This window comes from Vidua macroura, chromosome 1 (genome assembly GCF_024509145.1).
Source record: "Vidua macroura isolate BioBank_ID:100142 chromosome 1, ASM2450914v1, whole genome shotgun sequence".
NCBI lineage: Eukaryota > Metazoa > Chordata > Aves > Passeriformes > Viduidae > Vidua > Vidua macroura.
This window is the reverse complement of record NC_071571.1, coordinates 19,167,507-19,190,549: the sequence shown is the minus strand read 5'-3', so window position 1 is coordinate 19,190,549 and position 23,043 is coordinate 19,167,507. Positions and strand designations below refer to the sequence as shown.

The 23,043-nt window shown below is 35.4% G+C and overlaps 1 protein-coding gene across 2 annotated transcripts in view; it reads left to right on the top strand.

Moving 5' to 3' along the window:
- The window catches only part of PLXDC2 (plexin domain containing 2), a 248,792-nt gene extending 227,701 nt beyond the window's left edge, over positions 1 to 21,091 (top strand). Inside the window, exons 13-15 of one of the 2 annotated variants that reach the window (XM_053992518.1) lie at positions 7,036 to 7,196; positions 18,115 to 18,268; positions 20,747 to 21,091. In XM_053992518.1, coding sequence (XP_053848493.1) covers positions 7,036 to 7,196; positions 18,115 to 18,231 — 278 coding nt within the window. In that variant the 3' untranslated portion in view covers positions 18,232 to 18,268; positions 20,747 to 21,091. Of the gene's footprint in view, positions 1 to 7,035; positions 7,197 to 18,114 lie in introns of both variants that reach the window. The other variant, XM_053992509.1, reaches the window with a different exon arrangement.
- Positions 21,092 to 23,043: the final 1,952 nt, after the last annotated feature.

Sequence of the window (23,043 nt, the reverse complement as noted above, 5' to 3'; positions counted from 1 at the left end):
CTTTGAACTGTACTTAAATGTTTCTTATAACAAGACATCTGTGCCTTTTCCAGAATTTTTGCACCTCCACTTCATTCCAGTTGTGTTGTCATCATCTTATTACAGATATTATCACAAGATATATAAAAAGCCCCATCAATCCAATCAAATAATGGCAGAGATTTTCCAAAGTCCTCACACTGGCATGCAAATAACCCCTAGAAATAAAATATCACTTTCTCCTTGAGCAAAAATGGACATTTTTCATCATATTAAGCGTTATATATCACATTGAAGAAGCATGATGTTAAAAAAACAGAAGAGCTGTGTGTAGACACTTCAACTTATATTGAAGTTGAGCATACTAGGTTTGTTTCTCTTCAGTTTTCTAAGATAGATTGAAAATGATGTATGGTATTCTACTCTTACAGTTGTCACGATTTTGTTGTAAAGGCACACAGCTGACTTTGTTAGTCCCACATTTACATTTTGTACCAGATAAAAGGGTTAATGGGAAAACCCCATGTAGCTCTAAGTGCAGATCTTAAGGAGGACTACATGGGAAAAAACTGGATAAACTTTTAAGAAAAGCCTGCTTTCCTTAATGTTATATCATCTGCTCCTGTTGCTGTCACAGTGCTATGGCAGTGTGACAGCTGCTAGGGCACACAAAGACCCTGTGGTCTTCTGTCTCTAACTTCCTACTCTACATGGAATTCAGCCAGTTTTGCAGTTAGTAGCCTTCTCCAATCTTCTCTACACAGCTCACTTGTCTTTGACATCGGTGTGCATGGGTCACTGTAAAGAATGGCAAAAATGTAGGTCAGGTGAAGGAAGGCTCATATAGTTGTACATTTTGCATTGAACTTGAAATACCTGAAGTTGCTCTGTTTCCCAGAGGTGTAGTGTGCACTGTGGTGAGTAACTCTACAAGCATTACACACAGCATTAGAGAGGAACAGACCGCTTTACCTTATTGTCTTGTTTTTGCTTTCAGTAGCTTTCAATGGGGTGACAGATTTGAAATTCTTATAAATAGCTGACTTTTTTGTTCATCTGAATTTGAGTCAGCTGCTTTTACAGGCAAATGGTGTGGTCCTTTGTGGTACTTATTGAGCTTCTCGAGGACAACTGTTTGATGCTACTAAGTATTGTAATGGCTTACATGGTCCCAACCGGCTCAAAATAAAATTAATACAGATGACAACTGTTGTAGCATTAGGTGATATTTCAGAGCAGAAAAATGAAAGCCCTTAGCTAACATATTTAGAGTACTGTCATCCTATAAACAGAGGGATTTGATTGTAATGCACTCTCATCTATTTACTACACTAAGCAGTTGATCAGTCTTCGAGAGACTTACTGAGTTGCCTTGGGTCCTACAGAAAATTGATAGCAAAGCCAGATACTGAATTCTGATTTTGTGCGTTATAGTTCATAATATTCTCACTCAGAGACCACCTTTCATTTCTTACATGCAATTGAAAATCAATTTTTAAAGCATTAGCTGAGCCATAACTTAATAAATCATCATGAAACCAAGTAAAGCAATGGCTTAACCTCGAAATGTTAACAAATGCTAAGGGATTGAACCCACAAATCAAGAAAATCACACTCCATTACTGTGAATAAGTTGAGAACTCCAGAGCATGCTGTTCCTAAAACAGGTGGAGAGAAAATTTTTGTGGGGATTCCCTTCAGTCTCTGGGGAATCCTTCGAACTGCACATTCCCTTATTACCTCCCACAGGTCATTAAACATATTTTCAGGAATCTGTGTTATGTACAGGGAAAAAAACTTGTGTGTGAAGAACCACATACCTGCCCCATAAAGCAGGGAGTCTCTTGGTAGATTCACATTCCAGATGTAAATGGAGGCCCAGAAGAGGGGAAAAAATCTGGTGGCTCTATTGAAGCTCACTGTACCTGTAAGCCTGTGTGCTCAGCTGTCCTAAACATTATGTTCTCCCTCTTGGCAGAAGCCTAACTCAAACCCACAGTCATGCAAACAGGAGTGATACAGTTTCCAGGCTAGAAATTATATATGTAATAGAGTGGAGAGCTGGTGAGTGAACTTGATCCGTAGTTGCCCCAGAACATGCAGCAAGAGAAGGTTTCTGCTCTTTTGCTGGCCAAAAAGGAGAAAATGCATTCTTCAGGTAAAAAGAGGGGAGAAAAGAGCCAAGCTTAGGACTGAGTTATCATCTTCAGGCTGATTGCTCCTATTTAAATCATCTATTTCCCTGGCTTTGAGTGTCAGTCAGGAGGGTCAAATAAAGTATTGTGTTTTATCCCTTAATGATTAATGTGCATATAAGTGAGTTTGAATTGGAGGTTCAAATCCAATGTCTTTTTTTCCTGATGGTCTTTTACCATCTGATTAAAATCCAAGACCAAAAAGGAATGCCATGGTTTTTGGAGGGAAAAGCAAAATTTTATTTTCCAAGTCTGCAACGAAATTCTACATTTTTGTCTGTCATTCACCTTTTGTTCCACGTCACTTTATATAAAGGAAATTTTCTAGCCAGGAAGTACCAGAAGTTCATCCATTTTTCCTCAGTTTTCCTGTAAAATATTTTGTGTCTCTCTTCTCACAGACAGAGATAGTAATCTCTGGAAATTAAACTCTTTTGCATCTCATATCATAAGAGGTGTAAAGGTATCTATCACAATTTTATTTTCTCCTTTATAAAACTATCACAGTAAAAACTTTTTGTAAACTTTAAAATTAGATAATATAAAACAATGTATTTCATTATTTTGCAAACCTCAAGGGTTAATACGCAGTTATGAGAAAAATAATGTTGGCAATGTACCCTCAATATGCTTACAAACAGCAAGTAGCAGATTGTAAACTCTAAAAAGCAGTCTCAGTTTGTAGACACTTTTGTTCTGTTAAAGTCAGTATCGCAGTCCTGTGTGCCATGGCAAAACGAGATTTTCAATTTTCATTCCTTGAGGTTTTTTTGTTTTCCTACTCCAAAAGAAGCTAGCCCAAAAGTAACTGGAGACATAACAGTTATTTTAAATCAAAGACTTTATAGTGTTTATGTGTTTCTAATGGATACAATAGGAACATTTTCATTGTGTTTTCACTTTTATTATTTTAAACATTCCAGCTATTTCTTGTTCAGATTCTATGCCTTTATATTAGGGAAAAAAGGCTACTTGCTCTTTCTATCCAGTCATGCAGCACCTAATGAGAAGTAGACTGACCTTGGAGATATTAACAGGCTCCTTCAGCTTAAAGTTTAATGCATTTAAGAGTTTGAGAAGACATTACAACTACAGAGTATATTATATGTAACAATTGCTTCTTGAGCATAAGAAAAGGAAAATCTGAGGAAAAGTTCCATAGAGAAAACTCCTTTTGGGAAAGAATTGGTCATAAAACAAATAGCCTTCCATGGGTTTAGCCTTGCCTGGAACAACAGACATGCTTTGATTATCTTAGTAAGATTTCTACACCTGAAAAAGTTTCCAAGTCCTTGTTTTTTTATCGATTTCCCTTGGTGGTTTTTTAAAAGAACTGACAGTTGATTTTGCAGCAAAGAATATATTCAGTATTGACAACACTGTTTATTGTCTCAGTGCAAAGATAGTGAAATCCTTTTCTCGTGAGTATTTGAGCCCTGGGGTCAATGGACTGAATTTCCATTATGGATATTACAAGTTACTTAAACTTGTTGTAATTTAAGGAAAGCATTTCTTTTGATTCATTATGTTTTTGCATTTGGCATTCTGATCACTGCGCTGATGTCCACACAGTGCTCCACCCTTGACTAGCAAAAATCTGGGCAGGCAGTTGACATCTGTGCTGTTTCAATGAGACTGTGTTCTAGTTTGCAAAGCTGGATGCTAAAAGCTGAGAAAATATCAGATCAAAAGGGATTAAACTGATGACCTTTATAGAGTGGTTAGGACCTTTGCTGAAGTCCAACATTTTTTAAAATGCAGAATATGATGTTATGCCTTCAACCATAACATAGTAACAATAAATTGCTCGTTTAGTGCAAATTGGCCTGAAAATGGGTACAAGTGACAAAGTAGTTTTTGATGCACAAATGTGAAATTGAAGTAAAGAGTATGAAACTGTCAAAAAGATAATTATGAGACAAGCTATGAATCCTGTGCTCCTTTGAGGGAGCAGTTTCTTCTCAGTAGGGTAACTCAGAACTAACTGTTCACCAGTGGGAATTAACAGTCCAACAAAGAGGATGTACAATCAAGCAGGCCTTTTCTGATGCCCTTACAGTTACTTAATTTCCATTTGCATGTCAATTTGAAATATATGTACAAGTACTAAATATTGTTACAGTGCACGAAGAGAAACTGACTGGTGTTTCTATACATTTGTCTGTTTTCAGATGAAGTGAATATTGATGTCTATGTCAAGCAAAATATTCTGCTGTCTCAAAATAAGAGAAATCTTTATTTGGGTCACCTTTCTTTCCTGTATTCTCTATGGATCTTGCATCTTTCTTTATATAGTACTCTAACTAGCAGGAAATATTTTAATGACCCTTTAGGAGGCAATTTTGAAAATTTGAAAAATAGAACTTCCAGATTCTAGGTAATATCTCCTTTTCTTCACTTCAGTATAAAGAATTGCCTGGAAATTTTCACTATATGTACTGTGATAAATAAAATAAAATAAAATAAAATAAAATAAAATAAAATAAAATAAAATAAAATAAAATAAAATAAAATAAAATAAAATAAAATAAAATAAAATAAAATAAAATAAAATAAATAAAATGGCTGACACTACTTTTCCATTTCAAAACTCCTATACATTTGTGTGAACTAAGCTCTAAGAATGCAAAGTAAATCCCGTTGTAGGATTTAGGCAGGGAGAGACCTGGTTCTTGGATCCTGTACATACATAAACTCAAAATTCATGTCCAAAATCAGTACAATTAAATCTGAAGTTCATGTGTGAACAGATACTCAAGAACTTTTAAAAAGAATGATATCTGCAGAATTAGGCTGTACCAGAGTGGGTACCACGCTTGTATTTTTTTATTAATATCATTCATGTTTCCCACATGCTAGTTTAGCTTCCCAATCTATTGAGATCTTTTTCTTTATCCTCTGATTCTGTTACTCAGTTCCTCACTCCACAAAGTGTCGCTGACTTTATGGGGACAGAACAGAGCAACACTCTGGGGTTTTGACTGTCCTGAATCAAGACTGATTGACACTACTGACAAAAGGGATATGTACATGAATCCCTTCTCTATCCCCAGAGATGCATAACTATTACATGGAGTAATATATGCCAGATATATGTCTTGGCTAAGATAATGCATCTTCATTTTCCTTTTCTACCTTTTGTACCAATGGTGCTGTGCAATCTGCTGGGTGACAAACCATGCAGCCTTCCTTAGTCTGGTGAGAAATATGCTGCCATACATGGAGGTACAGGCTGTACTACTTAGATTAACTGTTCCTCTTTTCTTTTATTGCCCCTCATGCAAGACATTTACCACTACCTGCATCAATATGCCTTTCTTCTATATTTTTCCAATTCTCAGTTTTAACTTTAGTGTGGAGTGTTCAACTCCAGTCAGATGAATGGTAAAAGACCATGTTGCTATTGTTGTTGTTCCTATTAGTAACAATAATAGTGATTTTTTTGAAGTGATACTCATAACACATATCTGTCTTCAAAGAACAAATAGAAGGGAGTCCCTGACATCAGAGAACATAGCACACTAAGACAACCAAACAAATATTTCAAGAGGATGGCACAGCAAAAAGAATGCTTGCAGATCTCAATGATTTTCATTATAGTCCGCTTGCCAAACAAGCATGGTGAGAGGAAATCTAAAAGCGGACCCGAAAGAAAATTTCTTATAAGCAAGATCAGGTGTTGTATGGAAATGCATGAAAGTGATTAGAAGAATTTGCAGAAAAGCAGAAAGCAGTGGGAATATCACACAAACTCACAGAATATGCAGAGTTGGAAGGAACCCACAAAGATCACAGAGTCCAACTCCTGACCCTGCACTGAACCACCCCCAAGAGTCACACCATGTGCCCAAGAGCACTGTCCAAATGCTTCTTGTACTCTGTCAGGCTTGGTGCTGTGACCACCTCCCTGAGGTGACCAGAAACCCACTGGGTGAAGAATATTTAGGAGAATGATGGAAGTTTGTGAAGTCAAATTACCAGTGTTCTACTGGTGTTTCTTAAACCTAGGACTTCTGAGTGGCTCTTTTGCCTGCAGAAGTGGGCAGAACAGCAATTCTTGTATGCAAGTGTATGATGAAGAACAACTGGTTCTACAGGTATTGGTTGATATGTTGAGAAACTTTTCCCCCAGAGGTTACACTGTTGTTGAAAGGCTTTCAGTCACTTATTTTAGAAGCGCTGCTGACAAGTTGCTTGTGACACAGACAACCCTTTTTTATTCTGACAGTAGCATAACATGAGTGGTTTCTTGGTATCAAGTTTAGTAAATGAATGGTCTTCTGCAATTTTGGTATGACGAGCCTTCCATTCAGAGCAAGATCAAAATACTGTAGGATATTTGCATCCATCTGTTGCACTTTTGGCTGTCTGATTCAGTTGCAAAGAGCAGTTCCAAACTCTTCTACAAGCTAATGAAAAAGGCTTTCAGAATGTGTTTAATACCTAGATCTCACAAGGGTTTGTGGCATGTCTCAAGTGGAATGTTTAAAGAAAAATAAAATGTTCAAAATGTATTCACTTAGTACTTTTTTCTCTGTGGGATAATTGCAACAATTTTATAAGAAAATCAAAGCAAAATTTATTATAAAGGTAATTAGGAACTTCAGACTGTCCATTTTAAGTTCAAAACAAAGGATGTTAATATCATTTATTGAATTAGAATCAGTAAAACATTTGAAAGTCTCTACATTAAGATTATGAGAGTACCCGATGGTAGAAAAGAGACATCTAATATTTTTTTCCAACTTGGGCTGTAGGAAATGAGGTACATGTAACACAGAAAAAGCAAATGCTCAGTTGCCATCTGTGTAATGGAATGGGTAAGGCATAAGTTACTGTGCTAAGTGTGCTCTTTGTGCAGCTTCAACAGATGACAGTGCGGCAGAGAAGAAAGGGGGAACACTTCATGCCGGGTTAATAGTCGGCATTCTAGTCTTGGTCCTCGTTGTGGCTGCAGCCATCCTCGTGACCGTCTACATGTATCATCATCCAACGTCAGCAGCTAGTCTCTTCTTTATAGAGGTAAGACAAGAGCAACAGTCTGTGTCACTAGTCCTGTCTCTTGGCTAGGGTATTTGGAGTCTCCAAAATAAATCTTTCTTAACTGAGTCAAAAAGCATCTTTGTGTTCATAGCATAATCTTTGAAGAAAAGGAGCTCTTCTAGCAGGGAATATTGTTTTGTTCTTAGCATGTTTGTCACTCCACTCCTTTAGCTACCATTGCTATTACTTCTTTTGCTAGTAGACGGAACATATACCTAAGAGATATATGTCAGATACCGCACTACTTCTCTTTCCTGTCCTTCATTTTCCTCACAACAGCATTTTTCCATTACCTTTCTGTGCACTATCGTTTTATTTCAGGACATATAATTTTTCTACAATTTTCCTATGGGAGGAAGAAAAACATATTCATTCTTAATTCTACAGAAGAGCTGACTTCTAGTAAGTTTTTAGCTGGAAAATTGTATTAGCTGTTCCTTATATCATTTAAAGGAATCGTTTTACACTTTGTCTAGAGTATGGAAAATATTATTTTCATCTAATTTTTAACATCTATCATTTCTTCTGCTCTTTCTATTAGTGTAGAGAGAAACAGACTATTTTAGACCATGATTCATCTTACCTATTTGAGACATCCCCTTTAGGATTAGATAAATTGACACTTTTCTCCCTCAAATACAGATAGCTACTCAGGTGCAGATACCTACATTGCAGATGCTAACATTTAGTCAGTTCCGCTATAGACAAAAATATGAGAAAGGAAAATTCTCCATAGGCTTTTGTGTCCACAAAAACCCATGAATACCTACACCTCCTTGTGGTTTCTTTTTTAAACTCAGCAACATTCCTCTGCCTTGTGATAAGTATAGATTTGCTGAACATGAAAGAAAGAGATGACTGTACATAACCCCTACTTCTGGTATTCCCTTACTATGAAGAGCACAGACACTTGCTATTGGACAACAGTGAAGATGCATAACCACTGGAAGTGTCACTAGGGACATACGTTAGGGATGGACCAGGAAGATGTAGACATTTATTCTTAGTGACAGCAATGAGAATTGAAGTGAGACATGAACATGAACAGAATGATTCATCTTTAACATCATATTATAATAAATATTCTTCTTAGATAGAATAGTAGTGACAGAAATCAGAATGAATTGTTTATCATTATTCCTGTTCAAGTAATGTAACTGTGCAGAATCCATATAATAACACATAGTTTTCTCTCATGTTTATGCAGCATTTCAAGCCAGTTCACTGTTGATATAGACAAACAAAATTCCACTTAAGACCTTGTATGAAAGAGAAGGTTTTGTCCCTTTCTTTTTTTCACACACAGATTAAATTTATATGCATTGAATTTCTATTCTTTAACTCTACTAAAAGCAAGTTTCTTGTCTGTCACAGTGTGATAGAAAAGGCTAGGTAAATGGCAACACTACTTTTTAAGAAGAGAAGAATTCCAAATTACAATACACATTTTTTGTTTCTTTATCTGTTTTAAACATAATAAGGGAATGATAATCTATTTCTTTCATTGATATACTCATCATGCAAACAGAGGTATCTTAATCAGTGTTGTTAGACTCATTCCACTGTATCTAATCCTTAGGTGCCATTAATCAATCTATTAATCTATTATTAGTCACAGCTAACATGTCTTTCAGCAAGCAGTGTAGTCATTTAGAAGAAATAGAAAAACATTAACTTTCTGTATAAAATAAAGGAGAAATCAGTCAAAATAAAATTTATGCAGAACAGGATAAAACCTACATTCTCCTTTCATTACTAGGATAATTGTGATACTTGTGAAGGGTCAGCATTAGCAAGTATTGTAAAAAGTACTAGTCATGAAGGGGTGGCCTTTCCCTGTGAGTGGTGCAAATACTGATGTAGTGGGAAAATCACAAGTGATGAAATAGGGGATGACTGTACTTCAGAATGCTTGCACAAGTTTCAAAACTTTAAAACCATTTTTGTTATCATAAGCCTAGAACAGAACAAAGTAATCCATTCTAGAAATCATACTGCTTTTTCAAATAAGTTTAATAATAAAATTTTCAAAATAAAAAGCTGTTTGATCAATTAGAAAAATAATAAGTATGATGTATTATTCTTATATTCATCTAATCCATACAATTTACATGTTTCCAATGCAAAGAAGAAAATATCTTCTGAAACTTGCCTTTTGAAAATGAAGTTCAAAAAATAATCAGGCAAAACTGGTATAAATAGGTCAGTGTTACAAGAAATCATTCTTTATTGCTTTTGTGCAATTGAAAAATATTTGAGTAAACTGTTACAGATAACATGATAACCAAAAAGCACGGACACAAGATGCATTATTTATGGGAAATAAATGAAATATGGATCTGATGTTACCAATCTAGGAAAAGAGCTCAAGAGGATTGCCATGGGCTTGGTCATGAAATAAGAACAAGCACATAAATATTTCAGAAAATAATACTGTTTCATATAAGTCTCTTGATTAATAAGCACATTGCACAGTTAAAACAAGATGTGACAGATGGACAGGCATCTCCCTCCTGCAGATGTCTAAAAAATTACAAGTACACTTTAGTCTGCCATCAAGTCTTGAAGCCAAATCAAGATCCACATCAGTTTATCTATCATTAGTAATTAATATAACTCTAAGGCTGGCCAAAAGAAGGAACAGGAACCTGGCACATTTGTGTTTACTTTCAAAGAAGTTACTTTATGGAGGCATCAAACATAGCACTCGTTAAAAACTCTAATATAATTAATAGAGAAACTTCTTTTTACATCTAACATACTGTCACTACTTGGTAGGTAAAATGTCATTTTCAATCAGATTTTGTTGGTTTTTTTAGGTTAAGGGCTCTGTAAACAATTTTTAGTAGATTTGTTTTATATTCATGACTGGTTACTGAATAAAGAACAGTGTAATAAACTGATCCTATATCTGAGGCTTTAAGTCTCTTTCTTCCTTGTGCTCTTTGCAGATATCACCCAATATTCACTTACCTCCTCACTCAGGTTCTCACAAAGCTCATCTCAAATCCAACTCATGTTTGTCATGAAGTGAGCTCTCCCAGATAAGAGTAAATACACTCACACTTTGACTCTGCTGTTTACCCTGGCAATGATAAAGGCAATCTCTTGTGGCACCTCTGAACACTATTAAATGATATCCTGCGTGCAGGATAGTTAATTTAAATAAACAATACACAAAAGCCAAGAAAAATACCATTTATTACAAAAGCTATTGTCTTAGAACATAATAACATTATTCTATTACTTTTTTTTACCTTTTAAGTCTGAAGAAAATGCTTCCCTAGGGGTTTTTGTTCATGCCTGTTGAGCAGAACACATATGGGCAGCCCCACCAGGAATAAAATTTTGAACAAAGAGTGTGAGAAGTCTTAAATGCCAGTGCTATTCAATTTGCCTATGGTAGTGTGCAATTTTAAAACAGTACCATCCAAACAGTTTGATGCATTTTCAAAAATGTTCTACTTTTTGTGGAGTGTGTAGAAGACTCAAATCAAAATGCATTATTTTCCTATTTCTTCCAGCCTCTACACTGTTCAACATGTGTTTCATTGTTTAGGTTGGACACTTCTCTGGTGGCCCAAAGACTCAATGAATTATCAGCTTTTAAAGTCAAGGGAGCTTCAGTCAAAGTTCCAATGAATGCAAGCCCTTCCTAAGATCTAAGAGTAAATATTGACAAAAGATTAGCCTGCAGAGTGACAGAAGAGATGTTGCATGCCTTGGTTTTCTATTTACTTATCGTTAACCTTGCAGTATTTCCTCTCCATTGAATTTTATTTAGTTGACAATAGTTTCCTCTCTTTAATCACATGACATACTCTTCCCTTGAGGAATCCTGTCTCTCTTGAGTATACTTTGAGCTGATTTGGACTGATTTTTGTAAAGTAGGATACATGTCAAATAATGCTCTTCATGGCTTATGACATCTTATGGCTTTCTGACATGGTTTATGTCAGAAATCTAGCTATAACATATAGCACTACACACTAGCTATAGCACAATTAAAAAGTGATTGATTGATTGATTTACTAATTTATGTAGTATACTTCTATTCAGGATGTGAGGTTTGATAGCGAAGAAGCCAATCATGATGTCCTGAATGTCATGGATTGCATACCTGTGATACAGGTCACAGCATATATGATCTAGAGGTCCAGAGCTCAATGTAAAGAGGAGTAAAGAAATTCCCAGCTGAGCCAGATGGATTTGCTCAGATTTCAATGAGCTATGGGCTAAACTGAAGCTTTAGTTTTCTATGTTAATTCTCCCCTTTTTTTTTCCCCTCATGCAAAGTATTTTAAGGAATCTAAAATGACATTCCAAATTAAGACTTCTTAACCTCAGGCAAAAGAGCCTTTCTCTTCTATTCACCTTATAGTTACAAAACTTATTAACATATGTGACTCCAAAGCTGTAAGAATATGAATGAATTCAGAGCTTATGTATTAGTGGCTGTGTATGCATTAATAGTAATTAATATATCACACACTGAAGAGCAGTGTGGGTGTTTGTGGTTAAAAATTAACATTCTTTTGAGTTAAGATCCTATTTTGAAGGTCACACCTTTTGCCTTCATGTTCCTCCTTGGAGGTATGTCAGAGCTTTATTTTGCTGGTTCAGCTGCTTAGAAACATACGTGTACACTTACATCACACACATGCACATACCTATGGCTTTTTTTGTTGTTTGTTTCATTTCATCTTGGATGTTTAAGATGGCTAATTTCAGGAATCTGTTTAAGTGGCCACACAGAGAGTTGAATTGGTGCTATTGAGCCAGGGAGCAGCCTTCAGGAAAAAGACGAGGGAGGAAGAAACAGCTGCAGATCTTCAGCAAATACATAATAGTGTGTGATCAGAGCATGGAGAATGCACCTTGACTCCTCTTGAATCCTCTTTAAATTATGTCCTTGATTTAACTTAAATTATGTATTTGCTAGTAAATTAAATAAGGTTGGGGCTGATTTTTAGCATGAAGACCTACCAGCATGAAAGCATCTGCATTCCTGTCATTTAACTCTGCCTCACTTCAAGTTGACAGTATGTAGACTCTTAGCATGAACTGAGGGTGATTTCTAAATACTGAGCTCTAGCTGGGGTGGTCTGAGAAAGAACTAATTACTGGGGTTTTTTTTTAATGATGGGCTGTATGGGGGATTGTATCTGAAAACATTCACTGGCACACACATCTAGCAGTAGATTTTCTTCAGATTTTGATCTTCTGCTCATCCCCCTGTCTGCTTAGCAGAAGGAAATAATATGAGAAAAGAGTTAAAAATGCTGGAGTTCTTGGTATTCCAGAGCTCAGAAAATAAATGGACATTTCTGGGTCACCATTTTACTTCTCTGCTTGTAACAGCACACCGCAAATAAGAGCCAGATTTAAGATCCAGCCATGTTTTCCATGTACCATTTCTAGGTTTCTGCATTAATATCACAAATGCAGTGTATGTCTTCAAACAAACAAAAAGTAAATAGAAGACAGATTTAAAGAAAAAGAAGGGTTTTTGTAAAAAGAATGAGATCCTCAGCTGTCTAAGCCAGCTAATGGAGCTCACACAGCTTTGCTGTTTTCTTCTGGGATATGGGCCATTGTTTTTTATAGGGGATTATGCTTTTAGTTTGAAATAGGCTTAACATGGTCATCAAGTAGTTTTTGTCCAGATGTTCAGGCTGAATTGTGTTTCATTAAGATGATTATTAAAGAGAAAAGAACAGGTATCATTCTTCTCTTCTTTCAAAGTCCTGCAGCATCCTGGCATTTGGAGTATTGTCATTGATCTCACTGTCATTGCCTAGTACTGATAGTAAAGTTATTTTTCCAAAGCTTATCCAGCTCAGCAGGAGCCAGCAGTTCAGCAAGGGAAACCTAAATCAGCCACAAGGGAGAAGCACTAAAATAAATAATCAACACTGACAATAAAAGTCAAAGGTGTAGAGGAAGGAGGTATTCTGTTTCTCGTCCTTCAGCAGCCAGTTCCTCAGATGAACATAAGACTGCAAAAAAGGTTATAGAAAGATGGTTTAAATCACAAAAAGATACATTAAACAAGTCCTTCTATCAAAAAGAATAATAAATGAAGCCTGAAAATGGTTCTACTAAATCTTAAGTCTGAGATTAACCGTTATTTGAGAACGGTTTCTTCAAAATATGAATTTAACATGGTGTCAGGTAATTGTTCTTATTCCTGGGAATATATATCAGAAATATAGTTTCAGATATCTGTAGCCTCATCCACTTCTGACTGTGATTTGTCAAATAAATTGGGTGTTTCTAGAAGACATTAAAGACTAATGCACAAATTTCAGGTAACTTTGAGCACAAAAATGCATTTTATGGTCAAGGAAATTGGTAACAGAAAGATTTTCTCACAAGAAACCAAAGCCCTGACTACTGAGGCAGATTAACACTGGACAAGTACTTGGACTAATGAGTCTTGAATAATATCAGATGAACATTTAGTAAGACCTTACTATAATTTTGTTCCCTTTTTCTTAATCTATTTTAGTAAGTCATAACAGTTTTTCTGAAGTTTTGACAGTAAATACAGAATTTTGATAACTCCATATTTGCATATTTCCAAATCATCGGGGTTAAACAGGCCTTCTTGACAAAGTGTGGTTAAAGAATACAGCTTTTAAATAGATTTAAATGTGCCTCTACTCCTGAATTAGACAAAGAAATTGACATCAGTGGAAATGTAAGATGCAGCCCTTCAGTAAACACAGTGAACCAGTCCTCTGGAAGTTTGAAAGATTGAAATATAGAAAAAAATCAATACATAGAGGGGACAAAGTTGTGCCAGACCATTCAGTCTAAAAGGTACTCAATACCTTCAGCTTTTGTGTAGTTCAGTAGTAAATCAAGTTTACTAGGGAGCTCTGGAGAGTCAAGACTTTGAAAGCTTGACCTTCTCATGTTATGTCATTTATACTCAGTATACTCAGGAATGAAGAGCTGATGCATGCACAAGCACTCTGGGATTTTATGCTGGTTGAAATATACAAAGAAACTTTTTATAGTGTTTTAGAAATCTTTCAGAACAAAATGTGTGTGGCACAGTTGAGGAGATGACAGAGGGGCAAATATTTCATTACTGTTTTCCTTCACTGCTCTTCTGACATTGCAGATCTGTACAGAATGGTATTCATTCCATTTTTGTGTACTCAGGGAAATACAGACTAAGGATGGGATGGTGATAATAGAGGCTGGGATGTAAGAATATCAAATATGTAACACCTGTTGCCAAGTTTCTTCGGTCCATTACTGGTAGAAATTTGTCTTCACACAGATGTATGAAAGGAAATGTAAAAGCTTAAAATTGCTGCAGCTAACAAAATATATGTTATTACAATTGCTTTTGGTAAATTACCATCTCAGAAGAAAAGTGTTAAATTGCCTAAGTTTTAGAGATAATGTCAGCACCAAAAACTCTCAGAAGCAGGGCATCAGTCTTCAGATACCAGTATTTCAACACAACTGTACACAACTGTCCATCCTCCTGTAACTGATCTTGTAGTATTGGTTACTGTTCAGCAGGAAATAAGATGGTCTACAGCTAGCAACCTTAAAAAAAATCATCAACTGTAACACTAGAAACCATGTTCAGATCATAACAACTGAGTTTTATTTAGACTATATTCAATTAACTGCACTCAGATATGTATCAACCCCTTTTTTTTTAACATGTCTAAGTGAAATCATATGATTTTCATGGATAAGCAAGCCCTATAAGGCTCAAAAATCCCCAATATTGAAAGATGTCAAAAGAAGAAACTGATCAAAAATAAGAAGACACTTGGAGATCTTTCCTTGCAACCGGAGTGAGTACTTCAGTTTCTACCCTTTAGTTTTAATAGGTGGAATCCCCTCTGGTTTTCCCTCAGAAGTAAGAAAAATGGTATAAATTCTGTCTCTTCTGCAAGATGGATATAAATATACTTATTTTAATCTTTGTATTGCTGCAGGAAGTCAAACATCCTGCACAGCCACCAACAATGGTGTAGACAGACATAATGTAGGAAACATGAAAGGTAGACCTCACTTTCCATGGGTTATCCAACGGCTGGATTTTTTTTCTTTTTATCTTACTGATCTTCAATAGGAACTAACTTTTTAAATGTATATCATAAATTATTTTCCTGCATCTCAACATATTTCTTCTGCATCCTGGTCATGTAGGGTCACAAGAGCTTTTCTCTCAACTTCATTGCTTAAAATAGTGAACTCAAGAAAGCTTCAAAAAATGAAAAAAAATTACTAGTCCTGTTTTCCTGCTTTGTAATACCCTGAAAGGAAGAAGGAGTTACAACTCTCCAGCCACAACTCAGAGGATTTCCTTTAAGTGTTCTGATTCCAGAGGAAGAAACGTATTTCTTTCTGCTAAAAATGAGAATTATTTCATTAAGTACCCAGCTTGCTTTCTCCCTGTTTGGTTTGCGTTTGGTGGGTTTTTTGGTGTGTTTTGTTTGGTTGGTTTGTTTGGGGGTAGGGGTTTTTTCTGTTTTTTAAATAGTCTTCCCAGAGAAAAAAGAGGAAGAATGCATTAAGTATTTCCTGAGCTGCTTCAGTAAATGAAGGAACTTTTTATCTCCCAATATCTATCAAGTTACTTTAGTTTTTTTTTTTTGTTAAAGCTGAAATATTTTTACAGCTTTCAAGGGGTTACATAAGGTAATGAATTGATAGTTTGTCAGTGCTCTCTTTTAAAACTGTCAACATGCACATAATGAAACTGAAATTAAACAATCACTATAAAAGGAAAATCTCACCTCAGACGTGACAAGAAACCACAGAAAACTCTAACTGCAATATTAGGAGATGACCTTCAAGTCTTTTGCTTTATTTCTGGAAAAACAACTCATATTTATGTCTTATGGCTTGTATCATTAAAACTGATACACATCTGTTCCATAACTAATCATCTGGAAAGGCCAATTAAAAAGAGTAGTACAAAATGGTAAATTTAGTATCTATCATCAATGTAGCAATGAAGTAGTAACTAATCATAGGTACACCTTACGAATAAATTAGGAAGCAACTTAGAACCCAGCTCATCCTTAGTGTTGCCATTTGATTATGTTTCTAGTTATTCTTTCCTGCTAGTTTTCCAGTGGTTTTTCCTTCCCTTTTCATTAGAGAACTCTCCATCCAATTCTTTTCTCATTTGTACCAGTGTAAATCTGAAATAAACCCTTTACATTTAATTGCATAATTCTTGATTTACTTTAGTGAGCCTGAGAACAGAATATGACCCTTTTTCTTTAGCAGTAACCAAACTGTCCTTCTTAATTTTGAAAACACACAGAATCAAGCTTGGGTAGAAAAAACTCTCCAAAGTTTCAACAGACTTTCTTGTTAGGAAGAGACATCCATTAAAGAAGACAGTGTTCTGCCTTCCTATTTTGTAGGAAGGTGCTGCACTGAAAAGTCTGGTATTTTAAATTACCTGCCAAACAGAATTTAACTCTGAATGCCTCAAAAGTAATCTGACCCTGCAACGGGAGGAAAAGGAAGCAGTTGCTTTTATGAGGTATCTTCCTGAAAATGGTCACTGAGGAAGACTTTGTGCTGAACTTGCAGTCAGCTGTGTGGTTTTTTGGGAACAAATCCAGTGACACCTCAAGATTTCTTTAGTGAGTCCTGCCCAACAGCACCAGGAGTCCCAGCAAAACAACATGACTGTGGCTATGTTATGGCCACCAACAGCACCCCTCAGCAGCATGAAGTCTCCTTTGTGATTGAAAGGAAATAAAAATGGGGTATTATAGGGGCAGAAAATCAAATGCAGTGTTTATTCAAAATAAAGATCATAAAGTAAAATTATTTCGTTTTTGAGCTGTCAATGAAAATATAGGCTGTAACTGGTTTTCATTGATTCTCCTCTCATTTTCCTGCAATGTTTCTATATAAGTTGTTGTATCTTCTAGACCTCCTTCCAAGCAGATTGTAACTCTTGTCAGTAAAGAGAAATAAATCAGTATATTTGGCAGATAAAATTCTGAATAGGGAAAAATCTTTTTAGGAAAGATTTTTCTTCTCACTGACTCTATGAAGGAGTTCCCTATTTTCCTGAAAGCTATTCCCTTTGACATAGTCTCAGAGTGGTCACCAAAAATCTGAGCCTTACCTGACATTAATTCATTTGAAAATAAAGATTGTTTAAAGCACTTTTCCTCCCTAGAGGTATCATAATAATACAGGAATTGTTTTATCTGTCCTAGAAAATAACTGTTTATTTTCTCTGTTTATTAGCTGTTTTTAAAGTAGGCACCCAAGATCCTAGAAACTGGTTAGGACTTCTTAAGGTTCTTGTACCCAAAGTTCTTATGAGTTTAAATTAAAATGTTGCTTCTATTTTAACCATCAAAGTGAACTACTCAAGTAGAAATTATGGCATTTGAAATAGGAAGTCATTATTTTGAGAGTCCGTCATACGCATGCCAGAATTTTATCCTAAATAATTTTTTAATTAAAGTTCCTGTCAACTCTGCCACATATTTTCCCATGGCATAGAATACATTAGAAAATTCCTATGCAGAACTAGGAAGGAAGAGTATCGGACCGATCCTTAGAGGTTAGTGGAGTATCAGTTCTTTATGTGACAAATCCAATAATCAACCATTTTAGACTAGTGCTATATCATCCTCTTCATTACTAAGAGTAGTGGTAATTGTTTATGTGTTTAAGAACAGTCATTCCTCATAAATTTAAAAAGAGGTATTAATTCTTCTGACTTTTGCTGCTGCTGAACTGTGCCTTTCTATTCCTGTAACAACTACAGGGAGTGTGGTTTAGTATGAGAGGTCAAAGTTGCAGGATATTGTTAGATCTTTTTATTAACAATTTATTGTAGTACCCTTCATAAACATTTCTTTCATTATTGCTGTTGTAGCGACGTCCAAGCAGATGGCCAGCAATGAAATTCAGAAGAGGATCTGGACATCCTGCCTATGCTGAGGTGGAACCAGTGGGAGAAAAAGAAGGGTTCATCGTATCAGAGCAGTGCTAAAATTTCTGGGACAGAACACCAGTACTGGCCTACAGGTGTAAGACATTTATTTTGCCTCTCTTTAAGGAAAAGGAGCCCTAAGCTGCTGTAGCCTCATAGAAAGAAGATTCTGGATAAACTTTGTCCAAGAAGAAAAACTATCTAAGATACCAGATTACTACTGCACAGTAGTTATTGTTAGTGGACTGAGACACAATGGTTCATGCAGAACACTTGTCAGTGGACACCTACAGTATCAGAACTATGGCACAAGTGCCATGTTAATTGCTTTAGGTGTGGGGATGCACAGTAATCAGAAATATAATAAAGCTTTGGTGCGCAAGGGTGTTGCCCTTTGGTTCAAGTCTTCTTCTCTGCTATCTCAAAGATTGAGGAAAAAATCTGTACCATTTCAGTGCAAAGGGCATTGATCACAGGGTGATTGAGAAAAGTATCTTAAGACAGGTAAAGAAGAAAAGGAATTTTCCAGCATTTATATAAACAGATGTGAAATACACTTTTCAATTCTAAATTGACCTGCCAACCTGAGTGAGTCACAATGTAAATGCTTTTCAGGAGTAATACAATGCTTCTTGTACATTGCTGATTACTAGGCTGCTAAACAACTCATGATACACAGATTGGTAAGAACTGAAGACAACAGAGAATTTTCATGATGGTGGAATTATTTCATGGGAGTTCACAATGACGTTTGGCTGATTTTCGAGTTCAGTGTTCACTAAAAAATTAATTATCAGATTTGTATTAAGGTGTATATTTCATTTCTCAGCAGTAGGTTGAATTAAAGGCAACAGATCGTTTTAGCTGCCAGAGAGCATATGGACCATTTATTAGGCAATGGGGTAAGAAAAATAAGATTTAAAATAAATGGGTTTCTATTCTTTGCCATTTCATTGTGAGTCCTTACTGAGAAGCACCATAGACTTCAATGCACCCCTTCCAGAGATTCAGATACAAGTGTTATTGAACCCTGCTGATTCATACAGTGGTTTTGTTTAATGCACATAGTAGTTGCATAAATATATATATAAATATATTTTTTTTTATAGCTAACACAAGGCGGGTTCTTGTGACTGTTAAGACTGCATTTTTGTCATCCAGACAAAGGAAATGAATTGCATTACTGCATATTTCCACTGAGTTGTAAAATAATCCTTAATATTAGAATATTTTTATGTTGTGTAGGGAAGGTGGTTCATGTAGTTGCAGACCATAAACTTTCTGCCTGTTGGAACCATTCCTTCTGTAAAATTGACCCTTTCCCTCCCTGCACAGGGAAAGACAATGCTATAAATTCACCCCATCAAAAACAGTTACTCCTTTCAGGGAAGGGGTTAATATACATGGAGACTCAGAGCTTCCCTAGTGGAAACCTAAATGCTTTGATGATCTGGGCCTGATGTATTGAAATATAAAATTCAGGTACTGCATGTACGTTTCATAGCAGTATTTACTATCATTTTTTTTTACATACTGTGCAAGGCACTTGAATGATTTTTAAGTGAGGTATACAACATTTCTGGTTTTGGATTTCAAGCAGTTTAAAAAAAGTTGTAGATACCACCTTAATAGTACAGTTACTTACATTTCTTGATGCTTGTATGGCCTAAATTTGATCACTTAATGCTGTTAAAAAAAAAAAAAAAAAAAAAAAGCAAACATGATTTTTGTTATTTTATCCAGTAAATACTACAATACTGTATTTTCTGTATTCTTTTGTTTTGGGTAACACATTTTTATTTTCATCTGGTTTGAATCATCTAGCATGAGATTGAAATGTTCAAAAACTAACTGATATTAATCTGAAGGTACTAACAAACACATTGTCTTGAAGCCTGGTTAAAAACCTGTGGCAAGCAGTCATTTCCATTTGTGTGGGCCTGCTGAGCCCTTTTTCGAATAGGCTGGGTTTAAATTGCAGGCTTTTAATTCTGATAGCAATAACCAAATGTATGCACATATATATGGTGACATTCGTTTTTATTAAATAAAAAGGTATCAGTGCACATCATGTAGGAATGTATTTGGTGTGCAGTAATTATCATCAATTTTTCTGGGTATCTTGGAAGTCATCAGCTGCAGTTCATTCCAAAAGAAGCAGTTGTAGAGCTTCTGGAATCCTGTTTGAAATAATTTTTATTTCAGAGAACATCTTTGCAAATTACACTAAGTATTTGCAAAACTCTACATAGCACTGCAATAAGTTCAAAGGATATTTCATATAAGTAAAGCAGATTTATATTATTATGAGTTTATAGGTCTGCCCTTCATTTGATTCACTCCTATTTTTACCCAGGTAAAAATAGGAGTGTCATGCAATGGAGCTGAGAGAGTATTTGTGATATGATTAGACAAATATGTCAACAATTCTAAAATCTGATGTTTTGATTACTTTTGGTTTAGGACCCACAGCTGAAGGATGTTTGTTAGTATTTGCAGACTAACTTACATGTTACACTACTTCATAAAATAATAGCAATTATTTTTTTCATTTTTGTCCCCTTCATGTACTTAGGTGGGAGATTTCACTGGTCTGCGGGGAGCATCATAGAATACTTCTTCAGATTTTTGCCATGATGTTATATGCTGTGGATTATAACATGAGGAGTTGCTGGGTTTATTTAATAAGAATGATAGGCATATGCTATCTGAAGAACTGCTATCTGAAGAGAAAATCTCCTGCGTACTAATGGATGTATAGTGTCTCATTGGTGTCTGCTTTGATATATTCTGTGGTATGTTCTATTTATCCCAGTAGGCAAAAGTTAATTAAGTAATCTGTTGCTGTTTTGTAATTCCATCTGGTTTTCTAATTTTTTAATAATTAAAATTGCCACATTAAAAATTATACAAACATTAATCTAGAGGTCTGATAAAATATTGAGATTAACTGAGAATCCTATTCTTATATTTTTATAAAGCAGCAAGTTTAATTGACCCAGACCAAAAAAATGTCATATAGCCCTCTCTCAGAAATGCAGCTGAAATGTTTTTCAACAATTCATAAATTTTCATCCAAATGTCTGAAACAGAGTTTCACTAGCATTCCCAGTGGTCCTTCATTTGAATCTTACTCAGAAAAATGCTTGTTTACAGACTCATTTATCCCAACAGTTATTTTAACTCTTAAACTTCCCTATAAATGTATTTCTCTAATACTATTTAATTATTGCAAGATCTGTCACATTTTTTTCTTATTATTTTCCATTTTAGTATCAGCTGTTCCATAATGCCTAACACTCTCAGTGCTCTGTTTCAGCTCATCCTCCTCCATAGAGATAAAGGAAAATTTGAATTCTAAGTATTCAAGTCACATTACTAAGTAACTTTCAAATCTCATTAAGATGAAACATTAAATCAGATATACATAGAAATATATGTGTGTGTGTGTGTGTGTGTCTGATTGATATATAAGTATCACCACACACAAAAATTATTGGAAAAAAAGACCCTAGCATTTCCAAAGTTGTATTCATATATTAAGAAATTGTGGAACTGCTGAAGTGGAATTGTAATTTCATTCACATGTGCATACTTATAATGATGTGATTATTTAATTGCTTTCTGTGTTTCTCAGTGCATCATCCCGTGGTGTATTGGAATAAGAGAACACAGATTTTCCCAAGAAACAGCTATTCCATATTTTTCTCCTCTTTGCTCAAATTTTGTTGCACTTTGTTGCATCCAAAGCCTTTTCAGAAGACCTTTTTTTCATGGACTTTTCTTTCATACCTATCAGCATTATACTTGAGGGATCTATACACCCTGATTTATTTCTGCTCTGAGCATTCCTGTGAAGAGAGTCAATTTTCCACAGAACACCATATGAAAGAGTTCTTCTTTTTCTTATAATTGCCCTTCTCATTCTCTACAGTTTCTGCTGCAAATGATATAGATGTCTTGTAAGTAACAACCTACTTCAATGCAACATTATAATTTAGCTTCAGATCAAGCTCATTTTACAACTGTGTGCTGGAATTCTGGGAGAAAAGGTAATACATCACTGTATTTTGAGAAACTGTGGAAACCAAATCAATTTTGCACAAGCTGAACAGAATATTTAGCTTTGCAAAAATCACCATATTTCTTGTTTAACAGAGTTCAAAACATAAAAAACTCACTACACAAGTACCTGAGACAGTTGCGCCATTAGTTTGCCATTCAAATGTGGAAGCAATGGAAAAGGAAGTAGTGAGCTGGTTTACCAGTGAGCATGGAAGAGATATTCTTTTCTGTAAAGTGAAAAGAGTTCCAAGGAAAACAAGAGAATATTTCTATATTCTATTAGAGAACCTCTTGGATAAGCAAAAGAAACTGTAAATTGTAACACACATAATTTCATTTGTATAGGATCTTTAAACAAGATTTTACAAGCAATTGTCAGGAGCTGGCAGATTTTCACAAAGTAGGTGGGTGACTAGAGCATTCAGAGTAGCCCATGTTGGATCATGGTCCAGGTCACAGATCATCAAAGGGAATTTTTACCTTGAGTGCATACAGTGAAGAAAACAATGGCTGTGTTACCAGTTTCTAATGCTAAGCAATTCAGCTTTGTATAAAGATAACATTTGACATTCACATAGAAATCTCATCTGTACAAAGTCCACAGTATTAGCCATGAGGAACAGAACTGGAATAGATCACAAATTTGGCTCAGATCAACAGTTTTGATATTGGGGAATTTATTGCCTCCAGTGAAGAGAAATACCAGCAGCACGCCCTGTTGTTCAGAGTAAGACCAATGGAATCCTTACACGTGTCTCTGCCTTCTTGCAGAGAACTTCTTGAAGCCTAAAAAACTCCAGAAATTAA